This window comes from Poecilia reticulata, chromosome 4 (assembly GCF_904066995.2).
Source record: "Poecilia reticulata chromosome 4, P_reticulata-male-v2, whole genome shotgun sequence".
Taxonomy (NCBI): domain Eukaryota; kingdom Metazoa; phylum Chordata; class Actinopteri; order Cyprinodontiformes; family Poeciliidae; genus Poecilia; species Poecilia reticulata.
The window spans coordinates 28,104,844-28,130,082 of record NC_088833.1 but is presented as its reverse complement, the minus strand read 5'-3'; the positions used below and the strand labels follow the sequence as shown (position 1 = coordinate 28,130,082).

At 41.6% G+C, this 25,239-nt stretch overlaps 1 protein-coding gene across 4 annotated transcripts; it reads right to left on the bottom strand.

Annotated features, from left to right (window-relative positions):
* Positions 1 to 1,651: 1,651 nt before the first annotated feature.
* bcl6aa (BCL6A transcription repressor a) lies at positions 1,652 to 24,791 on the bottom strand. 4 transcript variants are annotated; one of them, XM_081606625.1, is made up of 13 exons: positions 24,713 to 24,791; positions 22,533 to 22,673; positions 17,982 to 18,083; positions 17,574 to 17,884; positions 9,328 to 9,420; positions 5,616 to 5,787; positions 5,301 to 5,522; positions 4,267 to 5,214; positions 3,997 to 4,178; positions 3,738 to 3,905; positions 3,527 to 3,657; positions 3,290 to 3,427; positions 1,652 to 3,061 (listed from the first exon to the last, which is right to left on the bottom strand). In XM_081606625.1, the coding sequence occupies exons 4-13, from the start codon at positions 17,602 to 17,604 to the stop codon at positions 2,918 to 2,920; spliced, it is 2,229 nt and encodes a 742-aa protein (XP_081462751.1). In that variant the 5' UTR covers positions 17,605 to 17,884; positions 17,982 to 18,083; positions 22,533 to 22,673; positions 24,713 to 24,791; the 3' UTR covers positions 1,652 to 2,917. The 4 variants fall into 4 exon arrangements, with proteins under 4 accessions (XP_081462751.1, XP_081462750.1, XP_008405896.1 ...); XM_081606624.1 differs by having other exon boundaries at positions 17,574 to 18,083; XM_008407674.3 differs by lacking the exons at positions 22,533 to 22,673; positions 24,713 to 24,791 and having other exon boundaries at positions 17,574 to 18,434.
* Positions 24,792 to 25,239: the final 448 nt, after the last annotated feature.

The following is a 25,239-nucleotide window of genomic DNA, read 5'->3' as shown; positions in this document are numbered from 1 at the left end:
AACGTTGTATTTGTTAAACATTTCCGTCACTGACAGCGGTACCAGCTGGATTTTTACTTGTATGAAGATACATAAACCTTTGGAATGAGAGGATGGATTTTTTTTTTTTCTGTCATGACTGTAAATCGGCCATTGTTTTCTAGCTGTAATTTTTATCTGCTGCTCATTTTAGACGGTTTTATTAGCAGGAAGTAGGCGTATGGTGGAATGTTAGATCTGATATGAGAGGAAGATCTTGCAGTTTTCCCACAGTGCTGACCGTAAAGTTAAGTAACACAGCAGAGGCTGGTCCTGGTCCCGGTCCAGTTACACAACTTGGACACAGCAGGCAACTCCTAGATTTGAATGTGGGAATTTGAAAACAAAATGACAAATTTTTGAATCATTGGTTAAAACTTAATCACAGTATATTTAAAAAAAATTTAATTTCTTTTGACTTCATTGACGTTCTACCAAAAGTCTGTGTCATTTCCTTTTTGCACCATTAGGGGACAGCAGACGATTCACACTCAAATTCAAGACTTTAGATCCAGTAATGTAAAGATGTACTTTGTATAATTATGGAATTATTTTTGTTTTTGTCAAGCTGTCAAAATTAGATTATAAATACTTATTTAATTTCTAGTGAATCCATGAAAAACGACTGGAAGCGCCTCGCTGTCTTGCCAAGTTTCCATCAGTGACTAGAGTTTCTCTAGGCTTAAATAAGACTGATAGTCTTTTCTTTAGCTGCTGAACGGATGGAGGAATCGACTGAAATGCTGTTTACAGTGAGAGCCCTTCTGAGTAACAGAGCTGCAGTTTCTTGGTACAGGATCATTCCTAAACGCAACGAATCGCAGCAAAATGAACACTTCCTAAACCTGCTAAATCCACAGACTGATTGATTTCGTGTCCTTTTCTTGGTGCTGCTTACAGCAGAAACATCAGTAGGAGCAGCTAATAATCTGACAGCATTGTAATCCTGCCCGCATGTCAGTTTTTTGTTTGTTTGGTGCGATAAAAGTAAAATATTTACCACTTGAATCTTTTCCACATTTTTTCCAAGTTACAAGATTAATTTTATTTTATTGGGATTTTTATGCAACAGACAAACCCCAAACTAATTCATATTAGAAAGTGACAGGAACTTTTTTTTAAATATATGAAAGATATTTTTTCATTTAGACCTGTCCAGGGTGACCCCGCCTCTCGCCCGGAACGTTAGCTGGAGAGGCACCAGCAACCCTCCCGACCCCAATAAGGGACAAGGGTGTAAAGAAAATTAATGGATGGATATTTTTTCATTTAATGTCTTTTGAAAGATTGGTGTGCTTTTTTTTCTCAGCCCTCTTTATACTCTGTTACCCCAAAATAAAATCGCATTATGAAGACCAAGAAAAGCAGGTTCAGTGTTGAACATCTCTGTTAAACACGTTGAGCTAAACTATTAGCCTGGAAATATAGAACTAACTATGATGCTCAGAGTAACTCTAGAGGAGCTGCAGAGAAATTATTTCACCATTATTAGTCATGTCACAATTCTGCTCTACTTTGTATTATGAAATGCCACAAAATCCAAATATACTCTACATGTTGAAGACTTGGTGATAAATTGAAAACAACCATTGCAGTTTTTCTAAACAAAAATGAAAACTCTGCTTTCAATACATAGAAATCCAGTACCTTTATTTTACATTCATACATTTATAACATTGTACAATAATCTTAATGCAGTTAAAAAAAAGAAACCCAATTAAAAAAAAAAAAAAGTCTTGAATTTTTTTACAATGATAAAGTTTCATGTTGTAAGGTTACAGACAAGTATTTAGAAATATATACATACACATACACACACACACACACACACATACTGGGAATTAGGACAAGTGGTGTCCTTGAGTTGTACCTTTAATAGAGCTGGTCTGAACCCTGAAGAGGTCAGCCAGCTTAGAGAAAGGCACATTGAATACACAGTGTATCTACAAACAAACAAAAAAATAATAAGAGCTGAACATTGACGCAAGTTTACGGTAAGATCTGGAACAAAGAGCAAGAACTGTAAACTTTCACTTATGAAAAAAAAAAAAAAAAGAAAAACCTAAAGTCACATCTATATATAAACACATCTGAAGCAAAAAAAGGGGGGAAAAAACAAAAACATAAATAAAATGAGAACATCTATTTTTTTTTTCTTTTTCTTGGTCATTACAAAGCAGTACCCAGAAATGCAGTTCAAAAAACGTTTAGATTGGCTCTGCCAGCAGAGAGCAATCGCACAGATAGAACACAATATGTCACAATATTTACGTGGTCTGCCCAACAACGGTAAGAAATACCTCATGCACAACAGTCAGACAGCAGCAGCCGTCCGATACGTTTTCCCTCCAGTCCCAATGCGCCCCACCCGTCCTGCCTTTTACGCCAACGTGTCTGTACATACACTTAAAAATGTCTAGACAAATTTATATAGCCACAAAGCCTGTTTTTTTTTTCTTAAAATATATGTACCACCTGTCAAAATTGTCAATACTTTCAGAAAAGTAAGTTCTCTGATATAAAATACTGTATTCCCCCCCCAAAAAAAAAACAGTTTACATTTTGTCCTTCTCAACAAAATAAAGCTTTTATATATGTACCTTCAAAGCTTAAAAACACTCCCAACATACATATATATATATATATATATTTATATAATTAGATTTATATAGAAATCATAAAGTGACTAAGATACCATAAGTGGCTCTAGCATCACATGTAGTGGAAACCCGTTTAGAATGGCAGACGCAGCCAATTGAATTGTCTCAAAAACACAGTGTGGCACTACAATTTTGGATGATTGTACAAGTTTGAGGGGGGGTGGGGGTCGTTAAATGCCAGGGTCAAGACTGCCTCCAAGGTAACCGTTTTTTTGTTTGTTCCCCTCTGTTAGCTTAGCTTAGCATGCCTTTGTCAGGTCGGTAGGCATCTCTGCTGTGGACATGCGGTACTGGATCTTGGTGTTGGTGATGGCGCCGTGCTTCTGTCGGAGATGCAGCCGCAGCTGGCTCTTGTGGCGGAAGTGCAAGTTGCATTTTTCACACTGAAACAAAAATATATAAATATTAAAAAAATATGATTTGACATATACATCCCCAACCTTCAGGAAAGGGCATCATAGTACATGCTGTTAATTGGTGTTCATCAACAAAAAAATAGTCAACTTTTAGTTTTGATGTAACGAGGGATTCTATTGAATGATTTGCTATTTGACCTGCCATTGAGAGCCAATCAAGTGAGAATTGGAGTGAATCTCTTCTAATCAACCTACATGGTAGGGTTTCTCTCCCGTGTGGATGCGCAGGTGGCTTTTCAGCGTCTGCAGGTGACGGAAGCGTGTTCCGCAGATCTCACATGGGTATGGCTTCTCACCGGTGTGGATCAACACATGGGCACGAAGATGAGCGACCTGAAACAGGAACCCCAAATAAAATGATTGAATCAAATGTTGGAACAGCTTTTAAAGCATAGTTTTGTACGTTAAGGGCCGGTTTAACCTTGGACTTACCTGTACAAAACGAGCTCCACACGTCTCACATTTGTATGGCTTCTCTCCTGAGTGGATGCGAGTGTGAGTCTTGAGGTTAGCTGGTCTGTTAAACTGAGCACCACAGATGTTACAGCGGTACGGCTTCTCTCCTGGACAGAAAGAAATCGGTTTAGACTTCAATGACAAAGACTTGAAGAAAAAAACAAGAGATGTCTTTTTAGTTCAGTACCTGTGTGGACAGTCTTGTGGCTGGCGAGGTTGCCCTTGTAGCGGAAAGCGGCCTGACAGCGGTCACACTTGTATGGCTTGTCGCTGTGGACTTGAAGCATGTGTTGTTTCAGGGCTTCGTCGTCGGCAAACTTGGAGTCGCATTCGTTACAGAAGAACGTACCGTTTTCTGCTCGGTGGAGGAAAGAGAAATCGGATTTCGTTAATGGTTGATGCCGGATACAAGCATTTGTAATCCAAACCTGAAACCATGAACTCACCACAACTGGAGTCTGAATACTCTGAGTGGAGCTCCGCCATGTCTTCGGAGAGGCGTGACCTGGGGTTGTTGGGACAGACGTTGGAGTGTTGGGGAGACTGAGAGCCGCAGGTGGAGCAGCTGAGGCGGTTAAGGTAGTGGGGAGGGTGGCCGTCGCCGTTCCTCAGTGTCCCCTCGAGCGCACTGGGAGAGAAAAGATAAAAACAAACACTCAAGACTTCCATAATCCACAAGATGATGTTTCTTAAACTCGCATCTTAAAGGCCCTCACCTGTTGATGATGTTGTTGAGACGGCTGGCCTGTGGCACGGGTAGGTCCTCGCTGCTCTTACTCGTGGCTTGCGCGTCAAGGCTCTCGGAGTCGCCAGGGTGGATGTAGGGCTGCAGGCCGAGGCGCTGAGGGGAGCGGAGCCCGGGATCCCTCAGCCCTGCCTCGTCATCTTTCGCGCTCTGGTTCAGCACGATAAACTTGTATTTCTTCCAGTTGCGAGCTTTAGGGTCTGGCGTACCCTGCGTCACTTGCCCTCCACCAATGTGGGAGAGGCCAGCGTTCTTGCTGCTGCTGGACTCTGTTGGGGAGTTGGGCTGGCAGTCCGATTTTAGGGGACTCTGCGGGCTGCTCATGAGGCTCTTGCGCCCGGCGGAGATCCCCAAAGGATAGTGCTGATGGATGAGGTCGTCCTCTGCCTGTGAACCATGCTCTTTGCTCAAGTCTTTCTGGTGCTCAAGGGTCAACACAGGGAATGCGCGCTTCCTTGAGCTGAGGCCAATGGGCTGGCCCTCGTGCCCCTCCTTCCTCATCTCATCGTCTCTTCCCATCTCTCTGGAAGCGAAGGTAGTTGAGTGAATAATGCCAGAGGAGCCGGTACCAAGCGCTCTGGCGTAGTCTGCCCTGATGCCATTGGCGCCGTCATGAGGAGGACAGTGTTTGTGGTGGATCCCACCCTTTGACAGGTCAGCGAAAGCGTTTTTGGTATCAGTCAGCTTACAGATCGGGAAAGGGAATCCCGGCATGGGAAACTGCCCGTAGAGGTGGTAGTTACTGGGGGTGCTGACGCTGCTGAACATGTTTGTGCCGTAGGGCCTTCCGTCCCTGAACGGAGCCAGGCGGCTGTGCAGACTGTCAACAACATCATGGGGTCGATACGCATGGACGTCCTGAGGCAACACCAAGGGACTGACCAGAAACTCGTCTCTGGGCAGCTTGGCAGTCGGATCACTGTGCAGGGAACGAGAGAGGGGTTATGAACACACAGACACTGATAATCACGGATTTACACAAGAGATCTGATGGATTCCACAGACCTGGATTTGATAAATCTGTGGCAAGTGTCCACGACGTGGTCCATCTGCAGATAGATGGCCGTATTCATGATGGACATGATGAGACTTTCCTTTAGTGTGAGACGGGAAGTGTACATGAACTCCAGCAAGATGGCAAAGCCCTCGGGGTCCACCTTTGGGTCCAGACTGATGGCGTTAAGGTTGCACTTGTGGGAGTCAGTGAAGATAGTGTAAAACAGCCCACTGTGTGCATGAATGGAGAAAAAAAGGGTTAGATTTAAACCAAGAGCACAAAGCAAACATGTGCTTTAAATTTTAAGAATAAACACTGCACACCTGCAAGCCATGAGAACAGTCTTGTGTGCACGAAACTGCTGTCTGTTGACCAGGATGGTAACATCTGTGAGGATGTCCCTGCTGCGCAGCCGGTTCAGATTAAGAAGGACATCACTGGCGTGGCGCGTAAACTGTATGCAGCTGTCTGCTGCACAAGCCATTTTGTCAAGTTCTGCCAACAAAATAAAAGAGAATTAATTTTTTTTTTTTTTTTTTTTGCTCTTGTGAAACGATAAAACTCATCAGTTTAACTCTGTTCCACACAGAATAAACTAGTTTTAAGACCAAATTCTAGGATCTGATCTTGGATAAATGAGCTGTATTCAACTTATTTAACATCCCCACATAAAAGAAACGGTTAGATCAGAAACACAGACGATGTCGCCAGAAGGCGGCGCCATTTATTAAAACAACATTCGGATATTTTAATTTCCACTTTTAGAATCATTTCTTTCCTCCTCACCGTCTCTCAGAAACACTCATCGAAAGCTTAATATGATAAAGTTCAAGATAAATTATTCAGCAGATAAATAAATTGCAGCAAATTACAGGAAAAATTGGCTACAACATAAATGGGCAAAATTTTATAATAATTAGCTGTTTTTTTAAAATGTGGAACTGAAGTCTAGACTAATTTAAATACAGACATCAGCGTTATTCAAATGAACAGCATATCAAGGTCTTAGAGCACGTCTCAACTTAGACCGGAGCGAAAGAAAGTTTTCAGTGCGCCTTTCATTTCTGACAATCTGATTATAAGGTAGGGGAAATAATTCCCACAAACAGATTATATTTTCTTTTTTTTTTTCACCCTGTCGGTACGAAAAAAAAAAATCTGAATTTAAATCGTGAGATTTTAACGCCGTGATTAAAATAAAACTACGCGGTGCAGCTTTTAACAGTACATCAGTTTGGTGATGTTTTAAAGTCCGCTCAAAACGCTCCTGCTGCATTTTTGGGTCAATGGTTTTATCAAACCAGGGGGAGAAAAAACACCAGAAATATTAAAACTGGCTTTGAAGCATACACGCGGATTTATGACTGTCATTAAGTCAAGTGTCAAAAGTGGAGCGTGTAACTGGACTCGTCCGTAAATAGAAGCAGGACTGCACAGACAGACCAATTGGGGAATAAAATATGAAGATACAGATACAGTAACTGTTTAACTACACTCTCTGGGGGTCTGACACGACGCTGACGGACACCTGAAGTCATTCTTTAAATGACTGCGTCGGTTAAATTTAAATAATTCACATTTTAGTCACCAAACTTTTTTTTTTTGTTTTACTTTCGTCACGTTTCTCGTTTAATCGAGCAAAAGTATTCAGCCCGTAAACGAAACTCCGTTTCTCCCAGCGCAGAGCTCTGACAGACTCTCCACTTCGGAGTGACACCTTAAACTTGTCAAACAGCGTGCTGTCACAGTGGAAAAAAATAAGAGACAACTTGTAGCTTCTACCGCGGAAAAAAAAAACACACACACACTCTCTCTCACACACACGCGCGCACACACACATGAACAGTAACATTTCCGCTGCAGTGTTACGGTAACAGGAGGATTTGTTCTGGGCAGCCCTTTGCGCTCCATTAGAGCAAATTACCGCCGCTGCTGCGCACTAAAAACAATATAGATACACAGTCCGAACGTGCGGTTGCCACGCTGTCTGCGAAGTTCGCGTCACAGCGCTTGCTTGCCGCCGTTCCTCTGTGTTTTGTCACTTGAACTAACAAAGTGGGGATTTAATCACAGGCACCCCGAGCACCGTGCGCTGCGAGCCGCACTAAGCGCTTCATTTTCCTCCGATGTTGCTCTCTTAAACCAGAGCGTTATTACTCTGCTTTACACCACCACCGTGTGTGACAGCCGACAACCGCTGGAGACTGCCGTCCGCCTGCCCGCCGCTTCCAGACGGACCGACCGACCGGCCGGCTCCGAGCGGCGAGAACCGACCCGGTCTGCCAGAGACGGAGAGAGCGGCGCTCCGACTGTCACCCACAGCAGCAGCAGCAGCAGCAGCAGCCCGCTTTCTCCCTCTCCGGAGTTTCCACTGTTCACACTCTGACAGCCACACGCAGCCCCGGCCGGCTTCACAAAACACCCAAGCAGACACAAAAACGGACAAACGTCTAAAAACATAAACAAGAAACACAGCATATAAAAACTTCGCGCCACATTAAATTAAAAAAAATGGAATTTAAAAAATCACCTGGTAGCGCTTTCCTAGAAACTTCTTGCATCACCACTTCTAAGAACCCCTGTTCTAAGAATCAGAGGAGCACAATTCTCGGAATTTGAGCCTGAGACCGTACCACTCTGCCGGCGCAGGGGAGAGACACTTTTTTCTAAAGTTTTCAAAACCAACTCGTTTCAAAGCGCTGCTTCAGACGCGAAGGGCACCTGACGATTTTTAGAGCGAAAATATATTTTAATACTCGTTCAAACGAGCAATAAAAGGCGTATAAATGTCGAAAATAACGAAGTTATTCGCTTCGCGGGGTCCGGAATCCCCCTGCTTTTGGTTCAGCCCGCACAGTCACAGGACGGCGAGCTGGCGACGTCACCGGCTCGAGAAAACCAGCCCCCGAAATTCTCAGAACTAATTTATATTCCGTGACTTAAACGGCGCACCGTGCCGCTGCCTTCCGTCGCATTTAACACACATACAGTCCATACATGAGCTACGCAGAGACAGAGCTCTGAATTAGGTCCGTGCGGACAGGTCGATGTCTCTGCCTTGCTTTTGGGGGCTCTTATCAGTCTGTAGGCGCATTTCCCTGCGGGTATGTTAACTTCATGCCGTCGGTGGGGAAGGTTTTGGGGGGAGAGCTTTAATAGACTGATATTTCCTCTGTAATGCATTGAGTCGGTGGAGCGGTCGGATGGGATTGTTTTTCTCAGCGCACGGTTTGAACCGGTACTTTAGTTCAGCTTTATGTTTTTTTTTTTCTCATTTCTGCTTATAGCTGTTCTGTAACTGTCTGTAACCTTTGGGTGATTGTTGCTTTTAACAGAGCTTTAGACTGTTTTCTGTAAGGGGTTTGTTTGTATAGTAAAGCAAACTTGTTGCATTTCTGTAATTGCATTGCAGTAGGAAAACTTGAGGCTTGGGAGTCCAGAGTAGAACACACATGCAGCTCCTGGTTATAAATCAGTTAATGTTTAAAACTCTCTGGAACATGTAAACATTGTAAAAAAGAAAAAAAAGTAATGTCAAGGTCAGGAGTGTGTTGTATTGTGGGCTAAAACCTACTGTTGCTCAGTTTGGATTGACTTGTTTCTTTATGACAGGATTAATTTGATAGATGAGGATAAAGTAAAAAAAAAAAGAATCTGGAAAATTAACAGTACATTGCTTTGTTATTTTAAGGCATGTGAACTCTATGCTGCATAATTTTATAAGAATAAAACTGCTCCTTTTTTTCCACCTCTTTTGCAGCCTTGTTTTGTTTGTTGTGTTGATCCATTTCTTGTCTGCGACTATCACCAGCCGGGCACTTGCATGAAATGAAAGGCATCTAGGACAAGCTTGAACTCTGTGGTTTTTGTTTTCATCCCTGCGTGGAAGGCAGGACTGGTGTGAAGTTGCACGTCGTTTACAGGCTTTAATAGGCGAGCCTTCGAATCTCGGTTATGAGATGTAAAACAGGCAAGGCGTTAGAAGTTGCGTTCATCTCACGACATGTGGGCACACATTTACTGTCAGTGACTCACCTTGGAAGCCTTGCTTGTGGTGATTCCAGACCACGGATTCGCCGTCTTTTCTCATCCCGTTCACTCCTTGGCAGAGGAGGAGCATTTGCTGGGCTAGAGAGAGCAAAAAAAAAACATAAAAAATTCTGTTAATTTATGTAGGACACAAAAACCATGAAATGATGATTAGTTGTTTTAAGGCTTATAAAAGATCATTTTACTCTCAAAAGAAACAGCACGTATTTGTGGATGTAGGTGAGTTAGATAGTGGTGGCCCCAGAACATTTTCATAGGGACGGCCAGACAGGGCAGGTAAAATTTTAGAGTGCCACAACTAAACAACATAAATATTTAAAACTTTATGCATGTATTGATTGTGTTTTTACATTTATGTCTTGATTGAAGAAAATGACTGTATGCCTTTTATATAAACTGATGATGGTTTTCTTTGGGTGTCAGGGGGGGACCAGCATTTTTCCCCATAGGTGCCCATGGCCCGCCTGCCCAGCCCCCTGTTGAAGTGCAAGTGCAACTTTAGCTCAGAATTAGTGTGTAAACTGACTGAAACATGGGGGTTGCTATACAACAGATACTCATTGTAAATGTGTAAAAGTGTCAGAGAAAAAAAAAATGAACTAGAATGTTATGAAGAGACATTTTAATGTATTATTTAAAATCATGGAGCAACAACACTAGCATGCATTGATTATTACAGTTAAATAATAATCTATAATACTGTTTTAAATTGAACACATACTTGAGCAAAAATGTAGAATGAGCAACTACTAAATGTGCTCAAGTGCCTTTACACCGGAGGGAACCAGTGTTGCCTTTCTTTAGTTTTCACACCCTGACCTTTTTGTGTTTTCTGCAACCGAACATATTTTCAAAGAGCAAAATTTGAAAGCACAAGGCATATTTCTTTCAGCCAGCTGGGCACCAGTCTGCAGCAGTAAGTAGGGAAGGGACAGCACCTGCAGGCACAGATGATCTCCGGAGGTTTCCCAGAGATCTCATTTTATGGACTTTAAAACGAGTGGTAAGAGGGAACGTTTTCCGTTTTCAGACTTTCCTTCCCACAGAAACCTTTAAAGACTTTCTAAAAGTAAGTTCTATTATTTTGAGCATGAAACAAAAAGAAAAAAGCCACATTTTTAATGGTTTTGACGAGATTTAAACAACTTCGTCTGACTTGGTGGGGTCTGAGATTAATGTTCCCCCCAACAGTCTGTGCTCCTGTTTTTTCTTCCTCTCTTTTTTTTTCCAACTTATTGTACAGCAACCCACCCTCCCTCCTCTTTCCCGCTTCAGCAAGAGTGACATCTCCCAGCGGAGTGCCCGAGCATCCGCCCATTTGTAGCCGGAATCCCTCCAAAAAAAACAAAAAAAAAACACTTCAGGTGTTCATGAACCATTGGTGGTGGTGGTGGGGAGGTAGGGAGGGCGAAAAAGTCCCCAAAAATAATTAAGACGAACGTCTTTTTTTTTTTTTTAACAGCAATCTCCGATTCAGCACTGCCAAATAAAGACGGCGTGGAGCTCCAAACAAAGAGCAGCGTCAACTTTATTTCAATCCACTTGGGGGACGTTTGAGGCGCTCCGGCGCGGTTTATGCATAATGCACGGCCATAAACCATCCAGGAGTTAGGAGGGAGACGTGTAATTTACCAAGGCCTCATGCTGTGCCCCCGCTATACGGGGATGAGATAATTACCGCAAATCCTTGGCAAACTTTTTACTCAATTTTTTTTTTCCTAAAAAAAAAAAAAAACAGTAATAATAAATGACCCACTTAGAGAAGGGCAGAGGAGGCTGATCAATGCGCCCCCATCTGAACCCACCGTGTTATCAAACTGCGCCGGTTAATCCGAATCGTCTCCGTTCAGACTGCAGAATTAAACATTGTTCTGTTTAACGGCATTCAGAAATCAAGCACACCAGCTGAATTCATTTTAACGATAATAATAATAAAAGGTGTGAATCGCTGCCTATCCAGTCGGTGCACCACAGGGTCACCAACCAGAAATGCCCACTGACAAAAGCCCGAGGCCCGGAGGTTGCCTCACTTTCCCCCCTCCTTCCTCCTCCTCTTCATAAACTGCACTTTTTTTTTTTGTCTCGTTTCACAGCAAATTTCTGCCAACTTCAGTGTTCATTGTCAGCAAAGATGAGTGCAGAGTTTTGTTCTGAGAGGCATGATGCAACCGCGCTGTAACACCAAACAGATAATGCTGTTAGCTACAGAGGTCTTTTTAGTTCCTTTCTTTAAAAGATTTTCTTTTTATATTGTTAAGTTTCACTTTTTTTGCCCCCCCTCCCCCATTCCCTTTCTTGTTTTTTTTCTCCTTCTCTCTCTCTCTCTTCACTCGCATTTAAGCTCGTCTTTCTGCACGGCGGATGCGTGGAAACCATCACAAGGAGATTTGCATTCATATCTTTTCACCTTGATCGTCTGTTTAAAGGCATCACAGAAAAACCTACTGTACGTGCGCACATCATTTATAAAACAGGTAGAAGAGATTGAGATGTAAAAAAAGTGAATGATGTGTGCGGTGGAGGAGGAGGGTGACTTCAAAAGATTTTCTGTGCAGGAGTGAATTTCTTTTGGAGGTTTGCCTCATGTTTTTTTTTTTAAACATTTTTTTATATTAATTAATACAGACGACTTCTGTTCTGACGTGCAATCAAGCCCTCCCTGCAACAAAGCTGCTGCATGTCTCATGTTGAAAGCTGTCTTTCATCCTGTCTGACAAGGTTAAACACAAAAACGAGGAGAAGCTGCTTTTTTTTTTTTTATTTTTTTTTTTAAGTTTTTAGGATCTCAAAGTCAGGTTCGGATTGTTCTTGCTTCATAAACTGGGCCAGACTTTAGAAAGGGCAGTATCCCGGGGCGCAAACAACAGGGGGAGAGGGCGGCAAACAACATTTTCGTGTTCATATTAGAGATGCACAGATCCTGATATTAATATGAATCGGTCTCAATATTGGAAAGAAATTATAGATGGCTGTTTTATTTACGTGTTTGACTAAGGTGGTCAATGCTTTTGTCAGTTTCAGTTTGGTGCTATACTCCTAATTGCACTGACTGAATAAATTAAAGTCGTTTTTACATGTTTGACCAACATTGTGAAGCTGTTGGTGTATTTAACTAGTGTAGAATTGTCACTTAAATTTGTAATTGAGTACCATTTAGGTTTGCGTTTTTAAAAAAAAATACATGTTTTAAACCAATTCTGTACTATTTCTGTGTGGGATCAGTATCGGCCGATGTTAGATATCAGTATTGGAAGTGAAAATGTTGATTGGTGCATCCCTGGTTCATATTAAAGTCACAGGCTCGTTTCGCATGTGGGGTTTTGTTGTAAAACATTGGATTGTTTTATTAATACACTCAAATATTTGGAAATGATTTATTACTTCGGGACCAACATGGTCCCAAAATGATGCCACACATTTTAAGCCAACCACACATCAACTTGTATATGTAAATATGCAGATCTACCTATTAAAGTTCAGTAATTTACATGAGTAAAAGATTTTTTTTTTTTTGTGATTGGGCAGCAAATCTGGTTCCAGCCCAGAGGCCTTTATTCTTCTCAATCCGTCCCTGTTCATATAAATATATATATTTTAGCACTTCAGGACAATGAGTGTCTATTGGTTCCTTCAAAAACACGCTCTTATAAAGTAAGTTTGCAGAAAGTTTTCTGCAGCGCTCTGGCGATTCACCTTGAGATCTGTTTGCTTTGCTCGTCCAAGCAAACGACTCGGAGCGCGTTGAGAACCGAGGAGTGTGATGGTGTTGGGTGTTTGGTGGGCTGGAATTCCAATTTTAGTCAAATCAAAGCCTGTATATTCAGGACTTCCTCTCAAGGCCAGCTGAGAGAAGGCCCAGAATGCACTCTGCAGATCCGAACTCGGTGGAATTTTAAACGCATACGTCTACTTCCTGCTGGCGTACCACCTGCTGGACGATGGCTCAGATTCCTCCAGCAAACGCAGGAATGAGACTGACGATGTGTGCAAATAATGGGTGCCATCGTTAAATCTTTTCTGTGTTTGCTCCAGAGCAGCAGGTGTGAGCGGCTGAAATTTGAGAGATTACTTCCAAAGCTTTGCCTCCGTATCTTCAGAGGTATTCTGTCTTAGACGGGACGCTTCGGAGCGGGCGCTCAGGTAGCCAACAGGTGGCTCTTATTACTCCGCACCACCCTGGATAATGATCCAATAGGAATCATGTGCCTGAATCACTCCACCTTCTCCCCTTCGCTGCCCCAAACATCCACCAGTTGTCGAGCTGTGGATCTCGATGGGCTGGATGTGAGGTGGAAACCTGGAAGAACAGCTTTTCTTCTATTCTGTTCGACAGTTTTTTTCTTCCTTTTTTTTTTATTTAACTCAAACTGCATAGGAGGAGATTCCTCAAGAATGCATACTCCAAAGCTTTAAAATTAATGCTTACTAGATCATAAAAAAAGTCTCAAAAACACTTAAGGATTTATTTTATTCCAAAGCACAATAAAATTTTTTAGTTACCATCTTATCTTCCTTATTAGGCATGTCACAGTTAGACCTACCAAGATTTCTTTTTTTTTTTACTTTTTTGAGAAATTTCAGATTTAAAATCCTAACATTTTCCATCTCAATGTTTTTACACTTGAAAATGAGGTGGAACTACCTGAGTGACCAGTAAGATAGCAGAGTTGGGCGATATGCACTTAAAGTACTATCAAGATATTTTGTGGTACTATCACGATAACGATTAAAGTTATGACGGCATGTAATGTTTAGGTAAGTTTATGGCTCTGACTCCAATCAAAGCCACACAAACACAGATATTATTTGTGATAAGCATCTTTGGGACAACAGTCGCAAAAACAAGTGTGATTTGTTCCACTAAACTTCGCACTGTAACTGCATTTAATCATATTTTTGAAAGTTACTGATGATTATTGATATTTTCATTGAAAATACAGTGGAGAAAATAGTATAACCATTAGTATAACTATTTTTTCCATTCGACAGTTTTAGGGGGTGTTTTAAAAATCACGTGTTGTAATTTATTTGCGACAATTAGACAAAATTATCAAAAGAAATTTACCACAATAAATGATACGACAAATGCCCTACAGATAGTCCCTCCATTACAATCCAGTTTACAAAAAAAGGCAAATCTGTCAGTTTGGACATATTTTCAGAAAGCCAATAACGATTCTAAAACTACAGTTTCTACGGTAACATGTTTGTAAAGCAGCCGGCTGCAGGCTAGTTCACTGAGGAGCTAATTCTACCCCCTCACCATCTATTACTGATTTGTTTATCTATCTTTTTATCTATAGCTTCTCTTGCTTCTTGTTGTCTTCCGTTTTATTTTCGTCTGCTGACTCAGGTGGATCATTTCTAGTGTGCCTCTCTTGTGGTTTTACGTCTGCCCGCCTATTTTTTAACCTCTGTAAAGCCCCTTTGTGTTACACTCGGCTGTATGAAAACCGCTCCGTAAATAAAATTTGAGTTGTTTCCGCTACTCTACAAATAGAATAGCAACAATTTCTGATACTTTGCTCAATAAGTAGTAGTTTTCACATAAGCATGTGAAAACTACTAAATTTAATAGGTGTCCATGCTGTATTTCTAAATGCCAAAATGACTTAAATGTTTCATATTAGCAGACAACATAATAATTTGTACTTCTGTTTCAAATTACAGTAATTAGATCGATGCATTATTACTACCATTTTCGACGTGAATACCATGAATCATCCATGACGAATCTCTTAGGTGAAAAGGGAAAGCTGAAGCAGAAACCGAACCTACCGGTCACCCAGAACCTAAACTTCTATTTTGCCGTTCGAACTGTTTAGCCAACACAGGTAACTTCTGGGGTGCATTTCCATGGAAGCGTTGGAAACTTCCACTGTCTCTCTTAAGTGCGTCGTGATGCAAACGGTGAAGACTCAAAGCTGCCCAACCGGTTTTGAATTCTTTCTCGCCACACTTGGTGTATTTGAAGAGATTCCCACACAGATGCGCTCCCGGCGGTATTCTGCTGTCATTCCTCCACGTTTAACAGTCGCAGCTCTTCCCACCACCCTCCCCTACACCCCGATTCTTCCCCTCCACCCCGATCCTTCCCCTGCGCTCGGTCACACCGTGGCCCAGTTTTGATTTCAGCCGTATCAAATTCTCCCACATTACTAACCGCGCGCTGCAAGGTCAGAGCGGCTGGCTGAGGCGAACGCCAACCGCCACTGGTCGGCGTTGGTCTATACGTGTATGTGGTGGGGGGTGGGGGGTGGTTGAACAGGAACTGCACACTCCTAGCTGTAGGCCACAGTTCAACAAAGCAGCAACAGTGCACTCAGCGCTCTGTGCCACAGGGGAAAAAGGAAAAAATTAAACAAAAAAAAAAACTAAAATATGAATGCAGTCCTGGATAAAGAGCACTGTTAATTTATTTTTCATCTGCATTTTTAATCACCCCGCCGTTCAGACACGGGGAGGTCAGCCTCTTCCTCAGCTTTCTGAGCTCTGTCAGAAAAAGTCTGCGCCCTCACGCTTCCGACCAGATTCCTGTGCATCAAACCGTCTTGACCCGCCGGTGGTATGTAGGTGTGTTTTCATGTCGGCTCCTTTGCTGCTTCCCCTGCAGCCAGAGCGGTAAATGGATTTAAATCCCAACATGGAAACGTGGGATTGGTGAGGGATGAAAGCGCTCTGACCAAGACTCCAGAAGTCTAAATAAATAAATGAGTAAATTTTTTTTTAAGTGCATTTATGGTAGATAGATGGAGAGGGATTCAAAAAGGGGGAAAGTTCAAGATTTTATCTTAAAAAATATGCAAACATATGCATAATATTTTACCTGCATATTTAAATTTGAATTAATTTGCAAACAAAAATTACGTTTGGTCTTAAAATCCTTTTTTTTTTCTTTTCCAAAACCTGAGCTGTTACTTAATTTAATTCACAAAAATCACAAACAATCTTAAATCTTTCTTTTCATGCATCCTGCAAAAAAAAAACCTCCCACAGCTTGCATGCACCAGAGATAATTCAACCCGACTAACCATCGTGCCTCATTAAGTTGAATTTTTACTTATTTATTTTTTTGCCATGAAATGATTCTCCAGTCTCCCTAAGAGTCGCATCATCCCTATGTGGTTTCGTAAAAAAGCATCTCTGCAGCCTAGGAAGTTGCAGGTGGAAGTTCAGCACCTTTACGTTTACTCGCAGAGAGACACTTTTTTCTTTTTTTTTGATACTGCACTTTGGGGGGGAGGAAAAAAAGTTCCACATACTCGAGACCACAAGCAAAAGTAGAGCAAGAGGATTTCAACTAAAGAAATTTCCAACCGAAGCGTGGGGTCACGTTGTGCATTAAACAACATTTACAGTAATCTGTTGGGTTTTTCTTTTAGCTAGTCTTTCATAAAGTCCTCTGATGATAAAGTAAAAAAAAAAACAACAACAAAAGTTTCTTATCGAAACCACTCACCTTTTGATTTCAGTGTCTCCCGTGCACCAGGGGAGAAGGCGCTTGTGATGCAAAGCTGACACGAAAATCCAAAGTGAATCAAAAAGTTCTCTCAAATTGCTCATATCTCATGGTGGCGGGTGTTAAAAAAAAACAAAGCCTCCTATTTACATGAGTTTTTTTTTTTTAAATACAGTAGATAAAAGAAGTGGGGGCCATTATTTTAGCGGATGCACCGTTCCCATTTGCTTATCAGATGTCAGTTGATTTATCACACTTGTGCCTACTGTACGTTCCTCGGCCGCTTTGCATGCCGGCAAATTGGAACTGAACGAGCGATTTAGCGATTAAATCTCTCGGATTGGGTGACCGACATGAAAGTTGTATGGAAATTCTACAGATTTATCAATGCAGGTGTTGGCAAGCGAGTGCTCCTGGCCTTTGCATGCAGTGGGTGTTGGGTTTGGCTGCGCTCCATCCATGCTGCTCAGGTGTGAGGTCCTTACTGTAAATTTAAGTTGTTCAGAGATGACCTTATTTCGGAAACAAATAAAACAAAAAAACAAAAGTCCCCAATTGGGGAAAAAATAAATAAGAGGGCATAGATATTGGAATGAAAAATGTATTCCTTGAAGCAAAGTGAAGCATGCTTTATATACACAGAGTGATATTTATTTTTCTAAAAAAGCCTACGTGGGTTTAACGGAACCTGAGTGAGCTTTGTTCACTAATTCCTGCCGCTTTCAGTTGTCAGTCTAACTTATAATTAACGAGCCTAAGTTGGTCGTCTCACCTTTTTTCTGCTGGAACGCGTTGGGCATCATGAGGTCTCCCGGGAATCAGGTTGTCGATTCAGGAAGCGAAGGGACCTCTCATGGGTTTGGGGGGGTTTTCCACCAGATCTTTTATCTGTCTGATGAGGAGCTAGACGATCCAAGACGCAGGCGGGGTGCAGAGAAAGAGAGAGAGAAAGAGAGAGAGGCGGAGGGTCTGACTGATGGGAAGTCGGAGATGGAGCCGCTCTTCACTGAAAGATCTGCATCTGGCGGCGGCGACGACAACGGAGCCTCTAAGCGTCTGTCCTCGCTGAGCAGGATGGGAGTGCTTTTGGAAGAAGAAGAAGAAGAAGAAGAAGAAGGCGGGCACGGCGCGGTGCAGCAAGCCGGGCTGAAGTGAGTCGAAGTGACTGAGCGCGCCTCACGTTAGAGAAAACGGTCCACAGGGCATCCGTCTGGCTCTCTGAGCTGATAGGCCGTCTGCGCTCTAGCGTTCGCTGATTGTAGCATTCGCTTTTCCACGAATGCTGGAAAAAAAAAAAAAATCGTGGGACAGGCTCAGTTTTGCAAAAAAAAAAAAAAAAAAGGAGAGAGAGAGAGATTAAACAGCCTGAAAAAAAATAATCCTGTTTTTTTTTTTTCCCCTATACAGACTTCATTTGAATGTAGACTCTAAAATCCCATTAAGCCACAGGAGCTCAAACCGGGGGAGAAGCACTGCCTTGAACATGGAGGAACTTTTGGAGCCCGTGCCATCTGCCAGATCAGAGGTTCTCGTCTGCAGAAACCAGCCATTGTTTTCTAAACAGGAGTTTTATACAGCAAATATTTCAGTGTCCCGGAGCATTAATCTACCTAAGCTTATCTCAATCCATGGAACTAGATATTGCTCTTTATAACTTGTGTGATGGAGAGGAGGAGGATGGGGAGGGGGGTGAGTTGTTGTTGCATCACACCAGCTGTCACTTCAACATGCCACAGCCAATAGGAAGGTCAGTCATGTTGCTGCTGGAGAGGAAATTAGGGGGTAAATCCTCACTACGTTAAATGAATATTCTGGAGGGGGGAGAAAAGAAGCCAACGGTGTTAAATTTTCGTGGCGGTAATGAACGTGCACAGAGAAAATCAGCGAGTCACGTGAATCGCCGTGTTTTCGACCTGACCTGACATTTCTGACTGGTTGGTCAGAAATGTCAACATTTGCCAGGTTATGCTAACCAAAACGCTCTTCTCTATGGAGGTTGTTACTGATGGAACAGGGTAATGACTCATTGCACGCAACTCTGCAGAAAGCAGCCCATTCTGTCATGATCGGCATCAAATCAACCTACGCGCAGGTTAAGTCCTGTAAAGCTAGTCAAAAAAACCCAAAAAAAAACCAGACAGGTTGCTTTTATTTAGTTGATTTCTCTGTTAAAATGGTCAATAATCAATACATGGACGGCTGCAAAAACAGACAAGAATCTAAACCAAACTGGAGTTTCATTTTATCCTAAATCTTTTGATGAGAAATAAAGACCTATCAACAGTAGCTGTCAGTCGTATAGACTGGCAAACATCAGTGCTAATTGCCCATTTGCAGCAAAGAGTTTTTACAAACTAAGAAGATTAATGTTCATATACTATATGAGTAAGCTTAGTAAAATACAATCAACTGCATTATGAGTTTAGGGAACACACATGAACACGACCATTTACAACTGGCTAGCAATGCTAATCAAGCTAACGACTAATATAGAATGTCAGACAGTCAAAAATGTTAACTGCTTACAGTCTTGTCTCCTTTCTTAATAAAACCCAGCTTTAATCATTTTAGACAGTAATATTTCCAATCATCTTTGCCAAGCTTGCAACATACCCATTATATTAAACCCACAAGTTTAATATCTTATGTTTCCCCAACATGTCAATAACATAGAAATTGATTTCTATGTTTAATGGCGTTTATTTTGTGTAATTGAAAGTTTTTTTGTTTTTTTTTATCCCATTAGCTTTTCCCTCTCCGCAGCCCCCCTGATGGTGAGGGGGCCTTAAGCAGGCACTTATCTCAGATGCTTTGGGCCGGCCCTGCACCAACCATATAAACTCAAATTGCCAGTTATTTTTCTCAAAGAAAAAAATTTGTATTGCCTGGTCAGAAATATGGGGAAAAAAACACCAACTGGAAAGCGGTCACAAATCTCAGATTAATGTACGTCTGCTTGTCCTCTTCCAACACTCCATAAAAACACTCACATCTGACACTGTAGTGCTGCCACAAATCTATTTTGTTGATAGCACGTGCATCAGTGTGTAATCATACTTGACACCTGATGTTGAACTCAGATTAAATGAATGCACACACTGTGCAGATAAGCTCATCTCACCGGTTAAGAGCTCCCAAAGCCCTCATTACTGCATGCATTATATGCTACACGGCTTTCCTGCGGCAGCATCAGTCCTTGTCTTTATAGGAATAAAAAAAATGCATAGATGAAATGAATGCACATTTCAGATGCAGGGAGCTAAATACTAAAGGAGAATGAGGCATGTAGTTTGACAGCTCTTCCAATCCACACTGCGTTCACTGGAGTGAGCCATGGGGATAATCCACGGGATGAGTGGACTAATATTCAGCCAATCCTGCTAAAGCCAAATTAGTCCAACACATTTCCATCAATTTCAGAGTAAAGCAGGCCCTAACAATCTGAGCTCTTGGGACGCTGACAGCAAATGACCGGTGAGCCTCGCAGATCCCTGTGATCCAGGGATAAACTCATGAAGAAGCTTAAACCTCTTAATGACACAGAAAATGAAAGTCAACAACAGGTCACGGCGCCTGGGAGGAGAAGCCCACAGGGTACGGCGGCGCCGTTGTCTTGATGCCGCCGTGGCGAGGCAGAGGGGAACCTGGGGGATCCACGAGGAGACCTACCGGCGAAGACAAGCCGGAGTCCAGGGGGGGGTCAACCCGCTGAACCTCCTCCAAATCCCACCCAACCCCTCTGCTCTGTGAGGCTTATGCTAGGATGGCTTCTGTAGAGCAGCGATGGCGTTGACCTTAATCATCTGGGGGATATTTGGGTTTTATTTGGCAGCGATGCGACACATGTGGTCGTCGCTGTGTTCGAGTGGCAGTCGTTTAAAAAAAAAAGAAAAAAAAAACGAGAAAGGCCCAAGGTCGGTTCGCAGAGTGTAATCCATATCATCCCGTCACAGAGGCTGCGCCGCTGTCAGCGCCCCGGGTCGCTCTGTGTCAGACACATTTTGATCTCAATAATGATGTCAGATTATGCTGACATCTGATATAATTCTCGCCGTGTGAAATGATCAAAAAAGAGGTTGCTGAAAGTCTTTAAAGGATTTTTTTCCCCTCAGAGTCAATGTTTCTGATGCAATTGCGGTTTGGGCGGTTTTTACCCCCCCTATTTTAAGACCAGAAAGATGTAAGTTAAGTCACAGTATAAACATTTCCTATCACTCGATATTGATAATTATTGATGCGTTTTTTTGCTTTAAATATCTGTTATACTGCCAAACTGGCGGTATAACTTTTCCTGTTTGATTCACGGTTTTCACCCCACGCTGTTGTTTTTCCATTTTTAAGCACATATGAAACACATTGGCGAAACCTGAAGCTGGTTGTTACTAGGTAACCATAGAGTGGGTGAGTTAGTTGATGTCACCAACCTTGCTAAGCTGGTTGGTGGCAGCTGAGCAAAGTTTATCTGAGAGGTGAAGCAGCTAAAGCCTGTCCTCTGCTTACATACCTCCAGGGTTAGACTTAAAGTTTTACCACAATATTTTATGGTACTATTGCAAAAACACTAAAAGTTAACATTAGAACAGTTAATAAATTTTTTTTAGGGCGACAGCAATCATAGCCACACAAACACAAATACTTAAAAAACATAGTAATTTGTAATGCATGTCTTTAGGACACCAGCCACATAAGCGTACCACTAAATTGCACACAGTCACTGCATTTAATAATTTTCGGATGCATTTGTATTTCTCAGCCTCATTGGAGAAAATAGTAAAATTAGCAATTCTGACAATTTTGGGGGGTTTAAACATCATGAATTGGAACTTATTGTGAAAACGATTGTTATGATAAATTTATCACAATAAACAATACGATAAATATCCAGCCCTAAGCTTAGTCCTAGACTGCATGGCAGTTCTCCACCACATACCTTACAGTAATACTTATCTGCAGGGTTTAGAACAAAATCCATAGAAAGTTGCGACCTCTAAGCTTTTTGTCTATTGAGGACACAAAGAAGCGGAAAGTTCTGTCGACAGGACGACTGCTTGTTGTGCACTTTGCAAATCTGGGCCTAAAGCAAGCCTGGAAGACGCTTTTCTTGAAAGCTAAGGCGAGTACTGTTTGCAGTTTGCCTCCAGGCATGCAGAGACCCAACAAATAAAAGAAAGTCCTCTGTCAAGTTAGGCAAAAACTCAACTTTTTAACCTACTTTCAAAATGGGGTGATGGGGGTTTGCCTTTCTGCAGCATGCATTGAGGAAGCTTTCCAGGGTTGATGAGAAAATGCTAAATAAACCTTTAGGTGGTTGAAAAGACTTGAGGAGGGGGCAGAGGGTCAATATGCAACTGGAGAATGATCCAAGCATACACCCAAATTTAACAATCGACTCATTTAGACCAAAGAATCCCACCTAGTCAAAGTCCAGACCCAAATACAGTCAAGAATATCTGTCAAGAATTAACATCTGCTGTTCAGAGATGTTCTCAATCCAATACGTTTGAGCGCTTCTTTGTTTTTGCAAAGAAGAATGGGCAAAAATTTCAATATTTTTCACCCCTTGAGAAATTCAAATGACCCACATACCATTTAAAAAAACAACAACACAGCGTTGCACTGGTCCATTTTCTCAAAGCATTCACTGGTTTCAAAGATAACCTTTCTCAGACTTCCAGCTGCAGGTAATTATCACCTCAGAAAGGGATGATACTTCCTTGTCACTTTCACTTACCTGCTATTGCGTTCATCTGTAATCTAGCTCCACTGCAAGCCTTTGTTGTGCCAACGTGGAGCTTCCCCGTGTCCATGGCTGCTGCCGTCATCTCTAATAAAGGTCACCAGAGCCAAATCTGGGGCTCAGAGTTATCTGGCACTTGTAAAGTGAAGAGAAAACATGTTTTAAGTGTGACACAGGTTGCCTAAAAAGGCAGAGCTTCATCTGTAGTTGGTCTATTTAAATACTGATGTAGATAAATATTTAAATAAAAATGTATCAATAATAAAGGTTTTAGACCAGTGTTTCTCAACCTTTTTCGGGCCAGCGCCCCCCTAGCCTCTATCCAGGTCCCTCACAACCCCCACCAAAGAATTTGCAGGCTACTTTGCACGGACCATTATTTTATCATTAATATTACTATCACTGTTGTAGATGTTTTGATTTTTATGCTTGTTTCTTTATTTATCATCAAGATCATTTCCCAGAGAACAAAAAAGCCATGGGAATAGAAATTATTTTCACAGGGGTCTAAGAAAAATGCAATGAACATTCAAGTTAAAATCTGTAGGCCTCACAGCAGCCAATCAGAGTGGAAACAATATTCTTGTTCTTTGCCATTTTCTAGTTGTTAAATCTTGCACAAATTGACCAGATAAAAGATGTTCAACATGCCAGTTTAAACTTTGAACTATTCACAAAACGACTGAACTCTGCAACATTAAAACATGGATAAAACTGTAACTACATTAATCATAGCTCTTCTTCTCTTCAGTGTTTCTGTCAGATTCTGGTGGTGCAGCTCTGTGCTGCCTTCAGGAGAATGGGACATCAGAGTATCATCCATAAAACTTCACCCACATGGCATTTATTGTGCAAACCAGAGCTTTCAGTGGAAAAACAAAAGTTCCAGGTCCTTTTAATGCCAAATATGAGACAGAAACATGGATTATATCTTTATATAGGCCACCTGTCTATTGATTTATAGATTAATAGTTTTACTGGACAGAAATTACAAAGAACAAATCTGGTTCTTAATCAAATCCTAATGAGTCAAATTGAAAGTGTCATGGAGTCATCAGCCTCATGACATTAACACTGACATGAAAAATAATATTGACGAAATAAATATATCAAATCTAATTAAAACATAAATAAGTGATCAGTTATTTACTGTTATGGTCTGTAAGATATATTTATTCTCAGTATTAGATGTGGTTTCAACAAACTCATGGCACTTCAACAATATTATTTTACCTTTTATTGGAAAGTGTCTGTTTATTCTTGCCATACAGTCCTCTGTATTAAGTATTGATCGAAAGGTCTTGCCATACCAGTTTATTCCTCTGTATTTACTTTAGTTTCTTAGTTTATTCTTGCATTTTGTTCTTCATTCATTTCCATTTAGTTTGATTAGTATTATCCTCTCTTGGTTTATTGCTATGTCCACTTTAGTTTCTTTCCTGTTGCTAGATTTATTTGATCATTTATCCATTATAAGACAAATAATATAAGACGAATAATCTTCACTCATCACCTGCTCCGCCGCCTAATCGTCATGTGTTTCACATCATATGTTGATTTTTTCACTGTTCAGCGTCGGATTCTCTGTTTTTATGCCATAATTCACATCTAGTTCGTCGCTCAGTTTTATGTACCGCTTCTCCTGTTTCAGAGTTTTGCGCAATGTGCGCGTCGTTTTTTTTTTGTTTTTTTTTAAGCCCCTAAGGTGCAGGGCGGTCGGGAAGCGTATCGATGGGGAAAAGGCAAACTGACATAAACCTTTAAAAACAACGGAAACAATTTCTGCACTCTGATTATTGAAATTTAAAAGTGCTGTGTTGTTCCATCACCCCCGTTTCATACCGGACCACTTACAGCTCCGGTGTTAACACTATAAAATGAACGCTCTCTATCGTGGTATCACCCATGGAAGGATTTCTTGATTTCTTTATTTAAATGGGTTCATTTTTCAGAGGGATACACAGTGAGGGTATCATGATTTTAGCTACCAGTAGCAGGAGAATGGAGCTGCGCCAAGAAGCTAACCGAAGCTAACAAACACTGAATAGAAGAAGAAGAGCTGCTGCCATCGATACAGTTGCAGCCAAGCATGATTTAATGTTATACAATGCACTTTTACCAAGTTGCTCAAAGTCTAAACTGTCATTGTTGTGCATTTAAGGTGTAAAGTTTACCTTCGACCAAACGCCCCCCAGAGGCATCCCAGCGCCCCCCCTTTTGTAAAAATGTCCGCCAGCGCCCCCTGCCGTCCTCTGAACGCCCCCTGGGGGCGGTACCGCCCACGTTGAGAACCACTATTTTAGAGAGTCAGTACAGTTGTTGTGGAGCCTCTTATGGCTAGCTGGAATATTGGAAATTTTAGAATTAGAATTTTTTTCCTCCATCACTAGAACTTTATTGGTTGTTACCTTTTTTAAAAAATTTACCCATCCATCCATCTTCCCATTAGCTGCGTTTCCATTGCAAATATGCACAAAACTGTCAATATTTTACTAATGCTGAATTGCGGCATTTTCCATTAAATAATGAAATTAAAATTATGCGTGAATATGTTTGTCGATGTGACAAGTCATTAAAAAACATGCACCGTTGTCATCCTCCTGCCACTTCTTCTTTTCTGCCAGTAGTAACATCCAGTTGTTCATCATATTTACATTTTGATACAGCCGAAAAACTACCTCATCCTACTGCAATAACTTTT

Excerpts from the sequence above, each read along its gene's own strand:
- bcl6aa (XM_081606624.1), bottom strand. The coding sequence starts at position 17,604 with ATGATGCCCAACGCGTTCCAGCAGAAAAAAG. Across the intron at positions 4,179-4,266 it reads CTCAACAACATCATCAACAG|TGCGCTCGAGGGGACACTGA; the intron begins GTGAGGGCCTTT and ends TTTCTCTCCCAG. Across the intron at positions 3,658-3,737 it reads CCACAAGACTGTCCACACAG|GAGAGAAGCCGTACCGCTGT; the intron begins GTACTGAACTAA and ends CTTTCTGTCCAG.